This window comes from Mobula birostris, chromosome 6 (assembly GCF_030028105.1).
Source record: "Mobula birostris isolate sMobBir1 chromosome 6, sMobBir1.hap1, whole genome shotgun sequence".
In the NCBI taxonomy this organism is placed as follows: Eukaryota; Metazoa; Chordata; class Chondrichthyes; order Myliobatiformes; family Myliobatidae; genus Mobula; species Mobula birostris.
The window spans coordinates 186,578,171-186,596,580 of NC_092375.1; the positions used below are offsets into that span (position 1 = coordinate 186,578,171).

At 47.4% G+C, this 18,410-nt stretch overlaps 1 protein-coding gene across 1 annotated transcript in view; it reads right to left on the reverse strand.

The window, feature by feature from the left end:
• The window catches only part of LOC140198774 (low-density lipoprotein receptor-related protein 2-like), a 359,184-nt gene that overhangs the window by 222,936 nt on the left and 117,838 nt on the right, over positions 1–18,410 (reverse strand). The window contains 1 exon segment of the mRNA XM_072259784.1: positions 13,258–13,377. Coding sequence (XP_072115885.1) covers positions 13,258–13,377 — 120 coding nt within the window.

Here is an 18,410-nt window from a genome sequence, read left to right on the forward strand (position 1 = left end):
CGGTCCGGGTATGAGGACTGTGGTCCAGGTATGAGGGCTATAGTCCAGGTATGAGCGCTATGGTCCTGGTATGAGGACCATTGCCCAGGTATTAGGACCATGGTCCAGGTATGAGGGCTATTATCCGTGTATGAGGACTATGGTCCAGGTATGAGGAGTATGGTCCATGTATGAGTGCTATAGTCCAGGTATGAGGACTATGGTCCAAGTATGAGGGCTATGGTCCGGGTATGAGGACTATAGTCCGGGTATGAGGGGCACGGTCCGGGTATGAGGACCGTGGTCCAGGTTTGAGGACTATGGTCCAGGTATGAGGACCATGGTCCAGTTATGAGGGCTATGGTCCGGGTATGAGGACTATGGTTGAGGAATGAGGGCTATGGTCCAGGTATGAGGACTATGGTCCGGGTTTGAGGACTATGGTCCGGGTATGAGGGCCATGGTCCGGTTATGAGGACCGTGGTCCAGGTATGACGACTATAGTCTGGGTATGAGGACTATGGTCCGGGTATGAGGACCGTGGTCCAGATATGAGGACTATGGTCCAGGTATGAAGGCTATGGTCCGGGTATGAGAACCATGGTCCAGTTATGAGGTCTGTGGTCCAGGTATGAGGGCTATGGTCCGCGTATGAGGACCATGGTCCAGTTATGAGGGCTATCGTCCAGGTATGAGGACTATGGTCCGGGTATGAGGATTATGGTTCGGGTATGAGGGCTAAGGTCCAGGTATGAGGACTATGGTCCTGTTATGAGGGCCATGGTCCAGGTATGAGGGCTATTGTCCGTGTATGAGGACTATTGTCCAGGTATGAGGGCTATAGTCCAGGTATGAGGGCTATTGTCCAGGTATGAGGATTATGATCCAGGTATGAGGACCTTGGTCCGGGATTGAGGACCATGGCCAGGTATGAGGGCTATAGTCCAGGTATGAGTGCTATGGTCCTGGTATGAGGACCATTGCCCAGGTATTAGGACCATGGTCCAGGTATGAGGCTATTATCCGTGTATGAGGACTATGGTCCAGGTATGAGGAGTATGGTCCATGTATGAGTGCTATAGTCCAGGTATGAGGACTATGGTCCAAGTATGAGGGCTATGGTCCGGGTATGAGGACTATAGTCCGGGTATGAGGGCTATGGTCCAGGTATGAGGACCGTGGTCCAGCTATGAGGACTATGGTCCAGGTATGAGTGCTATAGTCCAGGTATGAGGGCTATGGTCCAGGTATGAGGACCGTGGTCCAGCTATGAGGACTATGGTCCAGGTATGAGGGCTATGGTCCAGGTATGAGGGCTATTATCTGGGTATTAGGACTATGGTCCAGGTATGAGGACTCTGGTCCAGGTATGAGGGCTATTATCCGTGTATGAGGACTATGGTCCAGGTATGAGGAGTATGGTCCATGTATGAGTGCTATAGTCCAGTTATAAGGACTATGGTCCAAGTATGAGGGCTATGGTCCGGGTATGAGGACTATAGTCCGGGTATGAGGGGCATGGTCCGGGTATGAGGACCGTGGTCCAGGTTTGAGGACTATGGTCCGGGTATGAGGACCATGGTCCAGTTATGAGGGCTATGGTCCGGGTATGAGGACTATGGTTGAGGAATGAGGGCTATGGTCCAGGTATGAGGACTATGGTCCGGGTTTGAGGACTATGGTCCGGGTATGAGGGCCATGGTCCGGTTATGAGGACCGTGGTCCAGGTATGACGACTATAGTCTGGGTATGAGGACTATGGTCCGGGTATGAGGACCGTGGTCCAGATATGAGGACTATGGTCCAGGTATGAAGGCTATGTCCGGGTATGAGGACTATGGTCCATGTATGAGGACTATGCTCCGGGTATGAGGACCATGGTCCAGGTAGGAGGACTATGGTCTGGGTATGAGGGCCATAATCCAGGTATGAAGACTATGGTCCAGGTATGAGGACCATGGTCCAGGTATGAGGGCCATGGTCCGGGTATGAGGGCCATGGTCCGGGTATGAGGACTATGGTCCGGGTATGAGGACTATGGTCCGGGTATGAGGTCCATGGTCCAGGTATGAGGGCTATGGTCCAGGTATGAGGACGGTGGTCCACATATGAGGGCTATGGTCCAGGTATGAGGGTACGGTCCAGGTATGAGGGCTATTATCCCGGTATGAGGACTATGGTCCAGGCATGAGGGATATCGTCCAGGTATGAGGACTATTGTCCAGGTATGAGGACTATGGTCCAGGTATGACGCTATGGTCCGGGTATGAGGACCATGGTCCAAGTATGAGGACTATGGTCCAGGTATGAATGCTATGGTCCGGGTATGAGGACCATGGTTCAGGTATGAGGGCTATAGTCCAGGTATGAGGGCTATGATCCAGGTATGAGGACCATGGTCCAGGTATGAGGACTATGTTCCGGGTCTGAGGACTATGGTCCGGGTATGAGGACCATGGTCCAGGTATGAGGACTATGGTCCAGGTATGAAAGCTATGGTCAGGGTATGAGGACCATGGTCCAGGTATGAGGGCTATAGTTCATGTATGAGGGCTATGATCCAGGTATGAGGACTGTGGTCCAGGTATTAGGACTATGGTCCGGGTATGAGGGCTATGGTCCGGGTATGAGGACCATGGTCCAGTTATGAGGGCTATGGTCCAGGTATGAGGACTATGGTCCGGGTATGAGGGCTATGGTCCGAGTATGAGGGCTATGGTCCGGGTATGAGGACTATGGTCCAGGTATGAGTACTATAGTCCAGGTATGAGGACTATGGTCCATGTATGAGGGCTATGGTCCGGGTATGAGGACTATGAGCCGTGTTTGAGGACGATGGTCCAGGTATGAGGACTATAGTCCGGGTATGAGGACCATGGACCAGGTATGAGGGTTATAGTCCAGGTATGAGGGCTATGGTCCAGGTATGAGGACCGTGGTCCAGGTATGACGACTATGGTCGAGGTATGAGGGCTATTGTCCACGTATGAGGGCTATGCTCCGGGTATGAGGGCTATGGTCCACGTATGAGGTTTATGGTCCAGGTATGAGTACTATGTTCCGGGTATGAGGACTATGGTCCGGGTATGAGGATTATGGTTCAGTTATGAGGGCTATGGTCCAGGTATGAGGACTATGGTCCAGGTATGAGTACTATAGTCCAGGTATGAGGACTATGGTCCATGTATGAGGGCTATGGTCCGGTTATGAGGCCTATGAGCCGGGTTTGAGGACGATGGTCAGGGTATGAGGACTATAGTCCGGGTATGAGGACCATGGACCAGGTATGAGAGTTATAGTCCAGGTATGAGGGCTATGGTCCAGGTATGAGGACCGTGGTCCAGGTATGAGGACTATGGTCCAGGTATGAGGGCTATTGTCCAGGTATGAGGTCTATGGTCTGGGTATGAGGGCTATGGTCCAGGTATGAGTGCTATGGTCCAGGTATGAGGGCTATTATCCGGGTATGAGGACTATGGTCCGGGGTTGAGGACCATGGTCTGGGTATGAGGGCTATGGTCCGGGTATGAGGACCATGGTCCAGGTATGAGGGCTATAATCCAGGTATGAGGGCTATGGTTCAGGTATGAGGACTATGGTCCAGGTATGAGGACCGTGGTCCAGGTATGAGGAGTATGGTCCAGGTATGACGGCTATTGTCCAGGTATGAGGGCTATGCTCCGGGTATGAGGGCTATGGTCCACGTATGAGGTTTATGGTCCAGGTATGAGGACTATGTTCCTGGTATGAGGACTATGGTCTGGGTATGAGGATGTTGGTTCGGTATGAGGGCTATGGTCCAGGTATGAGGACTATGGTCCAGATATGAGGACTATGGTCCAGCTATGAAGGCTATGGTCCGGGTTTGAGTGCTATAGTCCAGGTATGAGGACTATGGTCCAGGTATGAGGGCTATGGTCCGGGTATGAGGACTATGAGCCGGGATTGAGGATGATGGTCCGGGTATGAGGTCTATAGTCCGGGTATGAGGACCATGGTCCAGGTATGAGGACTATGGTCCAGGTATGAGTACTATGTTCCGGGTATGAGGACTATGGTCCGGGTATGAGGATTATGGTTCGGGTATGATGGCTATGGTCCAGGTATGAGGACTATGGTCCAGGTATGAGGACTATGGTCCAGGTATAAGGACTATGGTCCAGCTATGAGGGCTATGGTCCAGGTATGAGGGCTATTATCTGGGTATCAGAACTATGGTCCAGGTATGAGGTCTATGGTCAGTGTATGAGGACCATGGTCCAGGTATGAGGACTATGGTCTATGTATGAGGACTATGGTCCGGGTTTGAGGACCATGGTCTGGGTATGAGGGCTAGGGTCCGGGTATGAGGTCTATGGTCTGGGTATAAGGGCTATGGTCCAGGTATGAGGGCTATGGTCCAGGTATGAGGACTATGAACCGGGTTTGAGGACTATGGTCCGGGTATGAGGACCATGGGCTATGGTCTGGGTATGAAGGCTATGGTCCGGGTATGAGGACCATGGTCCAGGTATTAGGACTATGCGCCAGGCATGAAGGCTATGGTCCGGGTATGAGGGCTATTATCCGTGTATGAGGACTATGGTCCAGGTATGAGGAGTATGGTCCATGTATGAGTGCTATAGTCCAGGTATGAGGACTATGGTCCAAGTATGAGGGCTATGGTCCGGGTATGAGGACTATAGTCCGGGTATGAGGGGCACGGTCCGGGTATGAGGACCGTGGTCCAGGTTTGAGGACTATGGTCCAGGTATGAGGACCATGGTCCAGTTATGAGGGCTATGGTCCGGGTATGAGGACTATGGTTGAGGAATGAGGGCTATGGTCCAGGTATGAGGACTATGGTCCGGGTTTGAGGACTATGGTCCGGGTATGAGGGCCATGGTCCGGTTATGAGGACCGTGGTCCAGGTATGACGACTATAGTCTGGGTATGAGGACTATGGTCCGGGTATGAGGACCGTGGTCCAGATATGAGGACTATGGTCCAGGTATGAAGGCTATGGTCCGGGTATGAGAACCATGGTCCAGTTATGAGGTCTGTGGTCCAGGTATGAGGGCTATGGTCCGCGTATGAGGACCATGGTCCAGTTATGAGGGCTATCGTCCAGGTATGAGGACTATGGTCCGGGTATGAGGATTATGGTTCGGGTATGAGGGCTAAGGTCCAGGTATGAGGACTATGGTCCTGTTATGAGGGCCATGGTCCAGGTATGAGGGCTATTGTCCGTGTATGAGGACTATTGTCCAGGTATGAGGGCTATAGTCCAGGTATGAGGGCTATTGTCCAGGTATGAGGATTATGATCCAGGTATGAGGACCTTGGTCCGGGATTGAGGACCATGGCCAGGTATGAGGGCTATAGTCCAGGTATGAGTGCTATGGTCCTGGTATGAGGACCATTGCCCAGGTATTAGGACCATGGTCCAGGTATGAGGGCTATTATCCGTGTATGAGGACTATGGTCCAGGTATGAGGAGTATGGTCCATGTATGAGTGCTATAGTCCAGGTATGAGGACTATGGTCCAAGTATGAGGGCTATGGTCCGGGTATGAGGACTATAGTCCGGGTATGAGGGCTATGGTCCAGGTATGAGGACCGTGGTCCAGCTATGAGGACTATGGTCCAGGTATGAGTGCTATAGTCCAGGTATGAGGGCTATGGTCCAGGTATGAGGACCGTGGTCCAGCTATGAGGACTATGGTCCAGGTATGAGGGCTATGGTCCAGGTATGAGGGCTATTATCTGGGTATTAGGACTATGGTCCAGGTATGAGGGCTCTGGTCCAGGTATGAGGGCTATTATCCGTGTATGAGGACTATGGTCCAGGTATGAGGAGTATGGTCCATGTATGAGTGCTATAGTCCAGTTATAAGGACTATGGTCCAAGTATGAGGGCTATGGTCCGGGTATGAGGACTATAGTCCGGGTATGAGGGGCATGGTCCGGGTATGAGGACCGTGGTCCAGGTTTGAGGACTATGGTCCGGGTATGAGGACCATGGTCCAGTTATGAGGGCTATGGTCCGGGTATGAGGACTATGGTTGAGGAATGAGGGCTATGGTCCAGGTATGAGGACTATGGTCCGGGTTTGAGGACTATGGTCCGGGTATGAGGGCCATGGTCCGGTTATGAGGACCGTGGTCCAGGTATGACGACTATAGTCTGGGTATGAAGGCTATGGTCCGGGTATGAGGACTATGGTCCATGTATGAGGACTATGCTCCGGGTATGAGGACCATGGTCCAGGTAGGAGGACTATGGTCTGGGTATGAGGGCCATAATCCAGGTATGAAGACTATGGTCCAGGTATGAGGACCATGGTCCAGGTATGAGGGCTATGGTCCGGGTATGAGGACTATGGTCCGGGTATGAGGTCCATGGTCCAGGTATGAGGGCTATGGTCCAGGTATGAGGACGGTGGTCCACATATGAGGGCTATGGTCCAGGTATGAGGGTACGGTCCAGGTATGAGGGCTATTATCCCGGTATGAGGACTATGGTCCAGGCATGAGGGATATCGTCCAGGTATGAGGACTATTGTCCAGGTATGAGGACTATGGTCCAGGTATGACGCTATGGTCCGGGTATGAGGACCATGGTCCAAGTATGAGGACTATGGTCCAGGTACGAATGCTATGGTCCGGGTATGAGGACCATGGTTCAGGTATGAGGGCTATAGTCCAGGTATGAGGGCTATGATCCAGGTATGAGGACCGTGGTCCAGGTATGAGGACTATGTTCCGGGTCTGAGGACTATGGTCCGGGTATGAGGACCATGGTCCAGGTATGAGGACTATGGTCCAGGTATGAAAGCTATGGTCAGGGTATGAGGACCATGGTCCAGGTATGAGGGCTATAGTTCATGTATGAGGGCTATGATCCAGGTATGAGGACTGTGGTCCAGGTATTAGGACTATGGTCCGGGTATGAGGGCTATGGTCCGGGTATGAGGACCATGGTCCAGTTATGAGGGCTATGGTCCAGGTATGAGGACTATGGTCCGGGTATGAGGGCTATGGTCCGAGTATGAGGGCTATGGTCCGGGTATGAGGACTATGGTCCAGGTATGAGTACTATAGTCCAGGTATGAGGACTATGGTCCATGTATGAGGGCTATGGTCCGGGTATGAGGACTATGAGCCGTGTTTGAGGACGATGGTCCAGGTATGAGGACTATAGTCCGGGTATGAGGACCATGGACCAGGTATGAGGGTTATAGTCCAGGTATGAGGGCTATGGTCCAGGTATGAGGACCGTGGTCCAGGTATGACGACTATGGTCGAGGTATGAGGGCTATTGTCCAGGTATGAGGGCTATGCTCCGGGTATGAGGGCTATGGTCCACGTATGAGGTTTATGGTCCAGGTATGAGTACTATGTTCCGGGTATGAGGACTATGGTCCGGGTATGAGGATTATGGTTCAGTTATGAGGGCTATGGTCCAGGTATGAGGACTATGGTCCAGGTATGAGTACTATAGTCCAGGTATGAGGACTATGGTCCATGTATGAGGGCTATGGTCCGGTTATGAGGCCTATGAGCCGGGTTTGAGGACGATGGTCAGGGTATGAGGACTATAGTCCGGGTATGAGGACCATGGACCAGGTATGAGAGTTATAGTCCAGGTATGAGGGCTATGGTCCAGGTATGAGGACCGTGGTCCAGGTATGAGGACTATGGTCCAGGTATGAGGGCTATTGTCCAGGTATGAGGTCTATGGTCTGGGTATGAGGGCTATGGTCCAGGTATGAGTGCTATGGTCCAGGTATGAGGGCTATTATCCGGGTATGAGGACTATGGTCCGGGGTTGAGGACCATGGTCTGGGTATGAGGGCTATGGTCCGGGTATGAGGACCATGGTCCAGGTATGAGGGCTATAATCCAGGTATGAGGGCTATGGTTCAGGTATGAGGACTATGGTCCAGGTATGAGGACCGTGGTCCAGGTATGAGGACTATGGTCCAGGTATGACGGCTATTGTCCAGGTATGAGGGCTATGCTCCGGGTATGAGGGCTATGGTCCACGTATGAGGTTTATGGTCCAGGTATGAGGACTATGTTCCTGGTATGAGGACTATGGTCCGGGTATGAGGATGTTGGTTCGGTATGAGGGCTATGGTCCAGGTATGAGGACTATGGTCCAGATATGAGGACTATGGTCCAGCTATGAGGACTATGGTCCGGGTTTGAGTGCTATAGTCCAGGTATGAGGACTATGGTCCAGGTATGAGGGCTATGGTCCGGGTATGAGGACTATGAGCCGGGATTGAGGATGATGGTCCGGGTATGAGGTCTATAGTCCGGGTATGAGGACCATGGTCCAGGTATGAGGACTATGGTCCAGGTATGAGTACTATGTTCCGGGTATGAGGACTATGGTCCGGGTATGAGGATTATGGTTCGGGTATGATGGCTATGGTCCAGGTATGAGGACTATGGTCCAGGTATGAGGACTATGGTCCAGGTATAAGGACTATGGTCCAGCTATGAGGGCTATGGTCCCAGTATGAGGACTATGACCCAGGTATGAGGGCTATAGCCCATGTATGAGAACTATAGTCCAGGTATGAGGACTATGGTCTAGGTATGAGGGCTATGGTCAGGTATGAGGACTATGAGCCGGGTTTGAGGACGATGGTCCGGGTATGAGGACTATAATCTGGGTATGAGTACCATGGTCCAGGTATCAGGGCTATAGTCCAGATATGAGGGCTATGGTCCAGGTATGAGGACCGTGGTCCAGGTATGAGGGCTATGGTCCGGGTATGAGGTCTATGGTCTGGGTATGAGGGCTATGGTCCAGGTATGAGGGCTATGGTCCAGGTATGTGGGCTATTATCCGTGTATGAGAACTATGGTCCAGGTATGAGGACCGTGGTCTAGGTATGAGGACTATGGTCCGGGTATGAGGACTATGGTCCAGGTATGAGGACTATGGTCCGCGTATGAGGACCATGGTCCAGGTATTAAGACTATGGTCCAGGTATGATGGCTATGGTCCAGGTATGAGGACTATGGTCCGGGTATGAGGGCTATGGTCCGAGTATGAGGGCTATGGTCCGGGTATGAGGACTATGGTCCAGGTATGAGTACTATAGTCCAGGTATGAGGACTATGGTCCATGTATGAGGGCTATGGTCCGGGTATGAGGACTATGAGCCGTGTTTGAGGACGATGGTCCAGGTATGAGGACTATAGTCCGGGTATGAGGACCATGGACCAGGTATGAGGGTTATAGTCCAGGTATGAGGGCTATGGTCCAGGTATGAGGACCGTGGTCCAGGTATGACGACTATGGTCGAGGTATGAGGGCTATTGTCCAGGTATGAGGGCTATGCTCCGGGTATGAGGGCTATGGTCCACGTATGAGGTTTATGGTCCAGGTATGAGTACTATGTTCCGGGTATGAGGACTATGGTCCGGGTATGAGGATTATGGTTCAGTTATGAGGGCTATGGTCCAGGTATGAGGACTATGGTCCAGGTATGAGTACTATAGTCCAGGTATGAGGACTATGGTCCATGTATGAGGGCTATGGTCCGGTTATGAGGCCTATGAGCCGGGTTTGAGGACGATGGTCAGGGTATGAGGACTATAGTCCGGGTATGAGGACCATGGACCAGGTATGAGAGTTATAGTCCAGGTATGAGGGCTATGGTCCAGGTATGAGGACCGTGGTCCAGGTATGAGGACTATGGTCCAGGTATGAGGGCTATTGTCCAGGTATGAGGTCTATGGTCTGGGTATGAGGGCTATGGTCCAGGTATGAGTGCTATGGTCCAGGTATGAGGGCTATTATCCGGGTATGAGGACTATGGTCCGGGGTTGAGGACCATGGTCTGGGTATGGGGGCTATGGTCCGGGGATGAGGACCATGGTCCAGGTATGAGGGCTATAATCCAGGTATGAGGGCTATGGTTCAGGTATGAGGACTATGGTCCAGGTATGAGGACCGTGGTCCAGGTATGAGGACTATGGTCCAGGTATGACGGCTATTGTCCAGGTATGAGGGCTATGCTCCGGGTATGAGGGCTATGGTCCACGTATGAGGTTTATGGTCCAGATATGAGGACTATGTTCCTGGTATGAGGACTATGGTCCGGGTATGAGGATGTTGGTTCGGTATGAGGGCTATGGTCCAGGTATGAGGACTATGGTCCAGATATGAGGACTATGGTCCAGCTATGAGGACTATGGTCCGGGTTTGAGTGCTATAGTCCAGGTATGAGGACTATGGTCCAGGTATGAGGGCTATGGTCCGGGTATGAGGTCTATGGTCTGGGTATGAGGGCTATGGTCCAGGTATGAGGGCTATGGTCCAGGTATGTGGGCTATTATCCGTGTATGAGAACTATGGTCCAGGTATGAGGACTATGGTCCAGGTATGATGCCTATGGTCCGGGTATGAGGGCTATGGTCTAGGTATGAGGACCGTGGTCTAGGTATGAGGACTATGGTCCGGGTATGAGGACTATGGTCCAGGTATGAGGACTATGGTCCGCGTATGAGGACCATGGTCCAGGTATTAAGACTATGGTCCAGGTATGATGGCTATGGTCCAGGTATGAGGACTATGGTCCGGGTATGAGGGCTATGGTCCGAGTATGAGGGCTATGGTCCGGGTATGAGGACTATGGTCCAGGTATGAGTACTATAGTCCAGGTATGAGGACTATGGTCCATGTATGAGGGCTATGGTCCGGGTATGAGGACTATGAGCCATGTTTGAGGACGATGGTCCAGGTATGAGGACTATAGTCCGGGTATGAGGACCATGGACCAGGTATGAGGGTTATAGTCCAGGTATGAGGACCGTGGTCCAGGTATGACGACTATGGTCGAGGTATGAGGGCTATTGTCCAGGTATGAGGGCTATTGTCCAGGTATGAGGACCGTGGTCCAGGTATGACGACTATGGTCGAGGTATGAGGGCTATTGTCCAGGTATGAGGGCTATGCTCCGGGTATGAGGGCTATGGTCCACGTATGAGGTTTATGGTCCAGGTATGAGTACTATGTTCCGGGTATGAGGACTATGGTCCGGGTATGAGGATTATGGTTCAGTTATGAGGGCTATGGTCCAGGTATGAGGACTATGGTCCAGGTATGAGTACTATAGTCCAGGTATGAGGACTATGGTCCATGTATGAGGGCTATGGTCCGGTTATGAGGCCTATGAGCCGGGTTTGAGGACGATGGTCAGGGTATGAGGACTATAGTCCGGGTATGAGGACCATGGACCAGGTATGAGAGTTATAGTCCAGGTATGAGGGCTATGGTCCAGGTATGAGGACCGTGGTCCAGGTATGAGGACTATGGTCCAGGTATGAGGGCTATTGTCCAGGTATGAGGTCTATGGTCTGGGTATGAGGGCTATGGTCCAGGTATGAGTGCTATGGTCCAGGTATGAGGGCTATTATCCGGGTATGAGGACTATAATCTGGGTATGAGTACCATGGTCCAGGTATCAGGGCTATAGTCCAGATATGAGGGCTATGGTCCAGGTATGAGGACCGTGGTCCAGGTATGAGGGCTATGGTCCGGGTATGAGGGCTATGGTCCAGGTATGTGGGCTATTATCCGTGTATGAGAACTATGGTCCAGGTATGAGGACTATGGTCCAGGTATGATGCCTATGGTCCGGGTATGAGGGCTATGGTCTAGGTATGAGGACCGTGGTCTAGGTATGAGGACTATGGTCCGGGTATGAGGACTATGGTCCAGGTATGAGGACTATGGTCCGCGTATGAGGACCATGGTCCAGGTATTAAGACTATGGTCCAGGTATGATGGCTATGGTCCAGGTATGAGGACTATGGTCCGGGTTTGAGGACCATGGTCTGGGTATGAGGGCTATGGTCCGGGTATGAGGTCTATGGTCTGGGTATAAGGGCTATGGTCCAGGTATGAGGTCTATGGTCCAGGTATGAGGGCTACGGTCCAGGGGTGAGGACTATGGTCCGGGTATGAGGGCTATGGTCCGGGTATGAGGACCATGGTCCAGGTATTAGGACTATGGTCCATGTATGAGGGCTATGGTCCAGGTATGAGGACTATGGTCCGGGTATGAAAGCTATTATCCGGGTATGAGGACTATGGTCCAGGTATGAGGGCTATGGTCCAGGTATGAGGGCTATGGTCCAGGTATGAAAGCTATTATCCGGGTATGAGGACTATGGTCCAGGTATGAGGGCTATGGTCCAGGTATGAGGGCTATGGTCCAGGTATGAAAGCTATTATCCCGGTTTGAGGACTATGGTCCGGGTTTGAGGACGATGGTCCGGGTATGAGGACCATGGTCCGGGTATGAGGACTATGGTCCAGGTATGAGGGCGATGGTCCAGGTATGAACGCTATGGTCCAGGTATGAGGGTGATGGTCCAGGTATGAACTCTATGGTCCAGGTATGAGGGCTATGGTCCAGGTATAGGTGAAAGGGACGAGGCATAATTACATTTCAGCATGGACTAGATGTGTTGAAGGGCACGTTTATGTGCTGAGGTTTTCTATGATTCCCTGACTCTAGGCTTAAAAGTTTAAATACACAAAAATGGAAAGTGCCAAATATCTGATATTAAAATGCAAAGTAATAAAAATGTTTATCAGAAAAATTTCAATTAATTGGTGATTTTGAGTAACTGATGAGTTTGGAGATTTTGAGTATCTGAGGGTTTTTTGTTACTTAATCAAATTTGACATATTATGGGTCTCTTATCGAGAAAGAACTATGAAAAAAGGTTTATTTATAGTTTGTAGATTAATAGAGTGAAATTATTTTGTTTTTAACATCGACCACAAATTATGTGTTTGATCTTCATCACTCATGTCCCCACAGTCATTATCAGCATCACATATCAGGGAGAAAACATAGAACATAGAACAGTACAGCACAGTACAGGCCCTTCGGCCCACAATGTTGTGCTGACCCTCAAACCCTGCCTCCCATCCTATTTATGAGCTGCTGCAGACACAATTCCAGACAAGGAACAAAGTTCGCCACACGATCAACAACAAGAATTCTTCCCCACATCACAATTGAGTTTCTGAAATTATGTCCAATCAACTGATTGATAAGTACATAAAGGCCAAGCATTCGGAGGACACACCACAATCAACAACGCTCTGATGAAATCTCCTCACGTGGTGCCAAAACTTTACAAGTATATCGGAGAACAACTTAATAAAAACTACTTAGAACCTCAGAAAGAATGATAAAATACAACAAACAGTACAAAATCAAGTAATTGCAGGAAGTTAGATGTTTTAAGTTATACTTACCACAATTAACTGGTTCATCAGACCCATCAACGCAATCCCTTACTCTATCACAGTACCAATGTCCTGGAATGCATCGTCCAGATGTGCAGCGGAATTCATTCTGCGCACAAATCCCAGCATCTAAAATAAAACCAAGATGTTTAAACTTACATCACAAAGTAGAAACTCTTAAATGGAAGCAGAGCCCCATGGACGCTGGAAATCTGAAACAGAAGTACTCAGCAGGTCTGTGTAGAAATAAATAACATTCTTTCCATAGAAGAAATGATTGTGAGAAGTGATGACTTGTGAAATGGCTATAAACACTGACCAATGTAAATATTATATCACATTTGCTAATGAAAAATAGGGGAATTTAGCCAACATTATGGAGAAACTTACTTAACTTTTATCTATCACAACCAGGGGTCGTTTTTAAAATAAAACACAAAATACTCTGCAGATGCTGGGGTCAAAGCAACACTCACAACACGCTAGAGGAACTCAGCAGGTCGGGCAGCATCCGTGGAAACGATCAGTCAATGTTTCAGGCCTTCATCAGGACTGAAGAGGGGAGGGACAGGGGCCCTATAAAGAAGGTGGGGGGAGGGTGGGAAGGAGGAGGATCCTGTCTGTTGTGGCAGATGGAGCGGAGGTGCTCAACGAAGCGGTCCCCCAATCTGCGTCGGGTGTCACCGATGCAGAGGAGGCCGCACCGGGAGCACCAGATACGATAGATGACCCCAACAGACTCACAAGTGAAGTGTTGCCTCACCTGGAAGGACTTTTTGGGGCCCTGAATGGTGGCAAGAGGGGAGATGTAGGGACAGGTGTAGCACTCACGCTTACAGAGATAAGTGCCGGGTGGGAGACCCATGGGGAGGGATGTGTAGACTAGGGAGTTGCAGAGGGAACAATCCCTGCAGAAAGTGGGGAGGGGTGGAGAGGGAAAGATGTGCTTAGTGGTGGGGTCCTGCTTAAGGTGGCAGAAGTTGCAGAGGATAATGTGCTGGATCCGGAGGCTGGTGGGGTGGTAGGTGAACAGAATGTCCCGGTTGCCACCCACTTCAACTCTGCTTTACATTCTCATTCGGATATGTCCATACATGGCCTCCTCTACTGCCATGATGAGGCTAAACATAGGTTGGAGGAGCAACACCTCAAATACCATCTGGGTAGTCTCCAGCCCCTTGATGTGAACATAGAATTCTCCAACTTCCGGTAATTCCCTCCCCCTCCCTTCCCTTATCCCTATTTTACTCTGCCCCCTCCCCCAGCTGCCTACTACCTCCCTCATGGTTCCGCCTCCTTCTACTATCCATTGTGTTTTCCCCTATTCCTTCTTCACCTTTCCTGCCTATCACCTCCCTGCTTCCCCTCCCCCACCCCATTATCTTTCCCCTTACTGGTTTTTCACCTGGAACCTACCAGCCTTCTCCTTCCCACCCTCCCCCCACCTTCTTTATAGGGCCTCTGCCCCTTCCCTCTTCAATCCTGACAAAGGGTTCCGGCCCGAAACGTTGCCTGATCGTTTCCATGGATGCTGCCCAACCTGTTTAAACTAAAATATTTTTTCAGTTAGTATGTGGATTGTATTTTCTTGGTGTCACCTTGTGGGTATGCAATGTTCCTTGGATTGTTTACTTTTTATGTCTAATTATCTTTGGACTAGCTCTGAGATTTCACTTTGTGTTGTAGGTGCCTCATTTGGGATCATGCACATTGCTAAACTCTGTGTTTATCACTTTTATTCAATTGTAGCAATTGAATTAGCAGGGGATTTTCAATGTCTCACACTGTAGTTGTTGTTTTTGGGGGTTATTGATTCATCTAGACATCAGGGCTGTCTGATCAGTCCTGAATTTCTATGTGCTCCGGGGTGTATTTCGGAAGGGCGGGGGGGGGTGGTTGCCAATCCCTCTTTGCTCGGTCGTTGTGGATCCTTATCTGGTGAAACTCTGACCGAGTTCTTCTGCGTATCGTGAGTGACTTCAGCTCTTCAAGATCCTGATAAGTTTGCCTGAGTTCTTGTTAGTTTTGATGGTAATTTCTGTAATAAATATTTTGGTTTGCTTGATTGGCCAACATCTCTGGGATTTTTGCACTTGAGTTTGCTAGTGACCCTGACACTATCATTTAGAACTGTGAATTTTTTTCCTCCATTCTTTCTTCTAAATTGTCTAGAATATTTAAGGAAGCAATTAGTTTAGGTAAATTACCACAATCGTTTTATGAAGCCTCTATTTCCTTAATTCTTAAAAAGAATAAAGATCCTACGGATTGTGCATCCTATAGACCGATATCTCTTCTGAATGTAGATTCAAAAATTTTTTCAAAAATTTTAGCTACTAGACTGGAGAAGGTGTTACCTCAAATTATTTCCATGGATCAAACCGGATTCATTAAAAATCGCTATTCATCTTTTAATATTAGGAGGTTAATGAATATTGTTTATACCCCCTCATTTACTACCCTGGAATGTATTATCTCATTAGATGCTGAGAAAGCCTTTGACAGAGTTGAATGGCCTTATTTATTTAATGTTCTTGAGAAATTTAATTTTAATTTGACATTTATATCTTGGATTAAATTGTTGTATTACTCCCCGGTAGCCTCGGTCTGTACAAATAATTATAGATCTCCTTTTTTTCGTCTTTTTCGCGGTACTAGGCAAGGTTGCCCTCTTAGTCCTTTACTATTTAATATTGCTCTTGAACCTTTAGCAATTGCTATCCGTGACTCACCAAATATTGTTGGTATTACCCGTGGAAATGAAATACATAAACTATCATTATATGCAGATGATTTGTTGTTATATATCTCTAACCCGGAGAAGTCAATTCCTGCTATCTTAGATCTGTTAGCTCAATTTAGTAACTTTTCTGGTTACAAATTGAATCTTATTAAGAGTGAATTATTCCCTTTAAATAAGCATGTACCTATTTATGGACGTTTACCATTTAAATTGGTTACTGATTCATTTATATACTTAAGGATAACAATTACCAAAAAATATAAAGATTTATTTAAAGCTAATTTTTTACCTTTAATTGTTCAGATTAAACTTTTATTTACCAAATGGTCCCCAATCTCTTTGTCTTTGATTGGTCGGATTAATGCTATTAAGATGATCATTTTGCCTAAATTTTTGTATATATTTCAATCGGTTCCAATTTTTATCCCAAAATCTTTTTTTGATAACGTAGATTCAAAAATTTCCTCATATATTTGGCAGAATAAAAATCCTAGGTTAGGTAAAAGATATTTACAGAAATCCAAGAAGGAGGGGGGACTTGCCCTCCCAAATTTTAGATTCTATTATTGGGCAATTAATATTTGATATTTAAAATTTTGGCTACAAGATTTGGACGCATCTTTAAACCCTCATTGGGTAAATCTTGAATCTAATTCATTACAAGGGTTTTCCTTGGGTTCGGTTTTAGAAACTTTGCTTCCTTTTACTTCTTTTAAATCATATAAACAAATGAATAACCCAATAGTTAAGCATACTTTACGTATATGGTTTCAATTCCGAAGATTTTTTGGGTTTAATCAATTCATTCTAGCAAGTCCCATTATATCAAATTTTCTTTTTCAACCTTCCATGATGGATCAAGCTTACTTTGATTGGAAAACCAAAGGTATAATATCTTTTCGCGATTTATTCTTGGATAACTGTTTTATGTCTTTTGATCAACTCTCTAATAAATATAACTTACCCAGATCTCACTTTTTTAGATATTTACAGATTAGAAACTTTTTAATTACTGTGTCTCCTAATTTTCCACACCCATATCCAATGGACACTTTGGAAAAAATCTTAGACTTAAATCTTTCTCAGAAAGGTGTAATAGCAATTGTATATAATATAATTATGAATTTATGTCCTGATGCCTCTAATAAAATTAAAGCTGACTGGGAAAGAGAACTTGAGATCAATATACTGACTGAAAAATGGGAAAAAATTCATCCTCAGTATGTGCTAAGCATAGGTTGATACAGTTTAAAGTAGTTCACAGGGCTCATATGTCCAAAGATAAACTATCTCGTTATTACTCTTATATTAATCCAATATGTGACAGATGCCAGTCTGAGATTGCTTCTTTAACTCACATGTTTTGGTCATGTCCCTTGTTGGAGAAATATTGGAAAGATATTTTTGATATTATTTCAACAGTCCTAAATATAGACTTACAACCTCATCCAATTACTGCTATCTTTGGACTACCAATGATAGACTCAAATAATTTAACCTCTTCATCACGAAGGATGATTGCATTTCTTACTTTAATAGCTAGAAGGTCCATCTAGTTGAATTGGAAAGAGATCAACCCTCCTACAGTATTTCATTGGTTTTCACAAACTATGGTGTGTCTGAATTTGGAGAAAATTAGAAGTGCAGTTTATGACCCTTCTATTAAGTTTGAAAAAATTTGGAGGCCATTTATTCAGCATTTTCATTTGATGTAATTTGATCATTTCCAAACTGGTTTTATTTCTCTGTACTGTTGTTGGAGGGGAGTGGAGGCGTCGACGCTGAGGTTTTCTTCTCTTCCATTTTTAAGTTGTTAGTTTTGCCCAAGTCTTTTAGTTTAGTTTAGTTGTTTTTTTTTTCTTTTGGGATGGGTTTTTTTTCCTTTTTTTTTGTCTTTTTCCTTTTTTTTTTGCTTTATATTATCCGTGATCAGTTCTACATGTATGGGAGTTTTGGTAATTTCCACTATTTGGTTTTGCAATTACTCTTTTTTTAAATGTAACAATGCATCTCATATTATCTGTATTATTGCTATGTTTTGTTTCTATATTTTGAAATTAATAAAAAGATTGAAAAAGAAAGAAAGAACTGTGGAGTCTTAGAACCATAGAACACTACAGCACAGAAAACAGGCCATTCGGCCCTTCTAGTCTGTGCCAAAACATTATTCCGCTAGTCCCATTGACCTGCACCCAGTCCATAACCCTTCAGACCTCTCCCATCCATGTATCTATCCAATTCATTCTTAAAACTTAAGAGTGAGCCCGCATTTACCACGTCAGATGGCAGCTCGTTCCACACTCCCACCACTCTCTGAGTGAAGAAGTTCCCCCAATGTTCCCCCTAAACCTTTCCCCTTTCACCCTAAAGCCATGTCCTCTCGTATTTATCTCTCTTAATCTAAGTAGAAAGAGCCTAT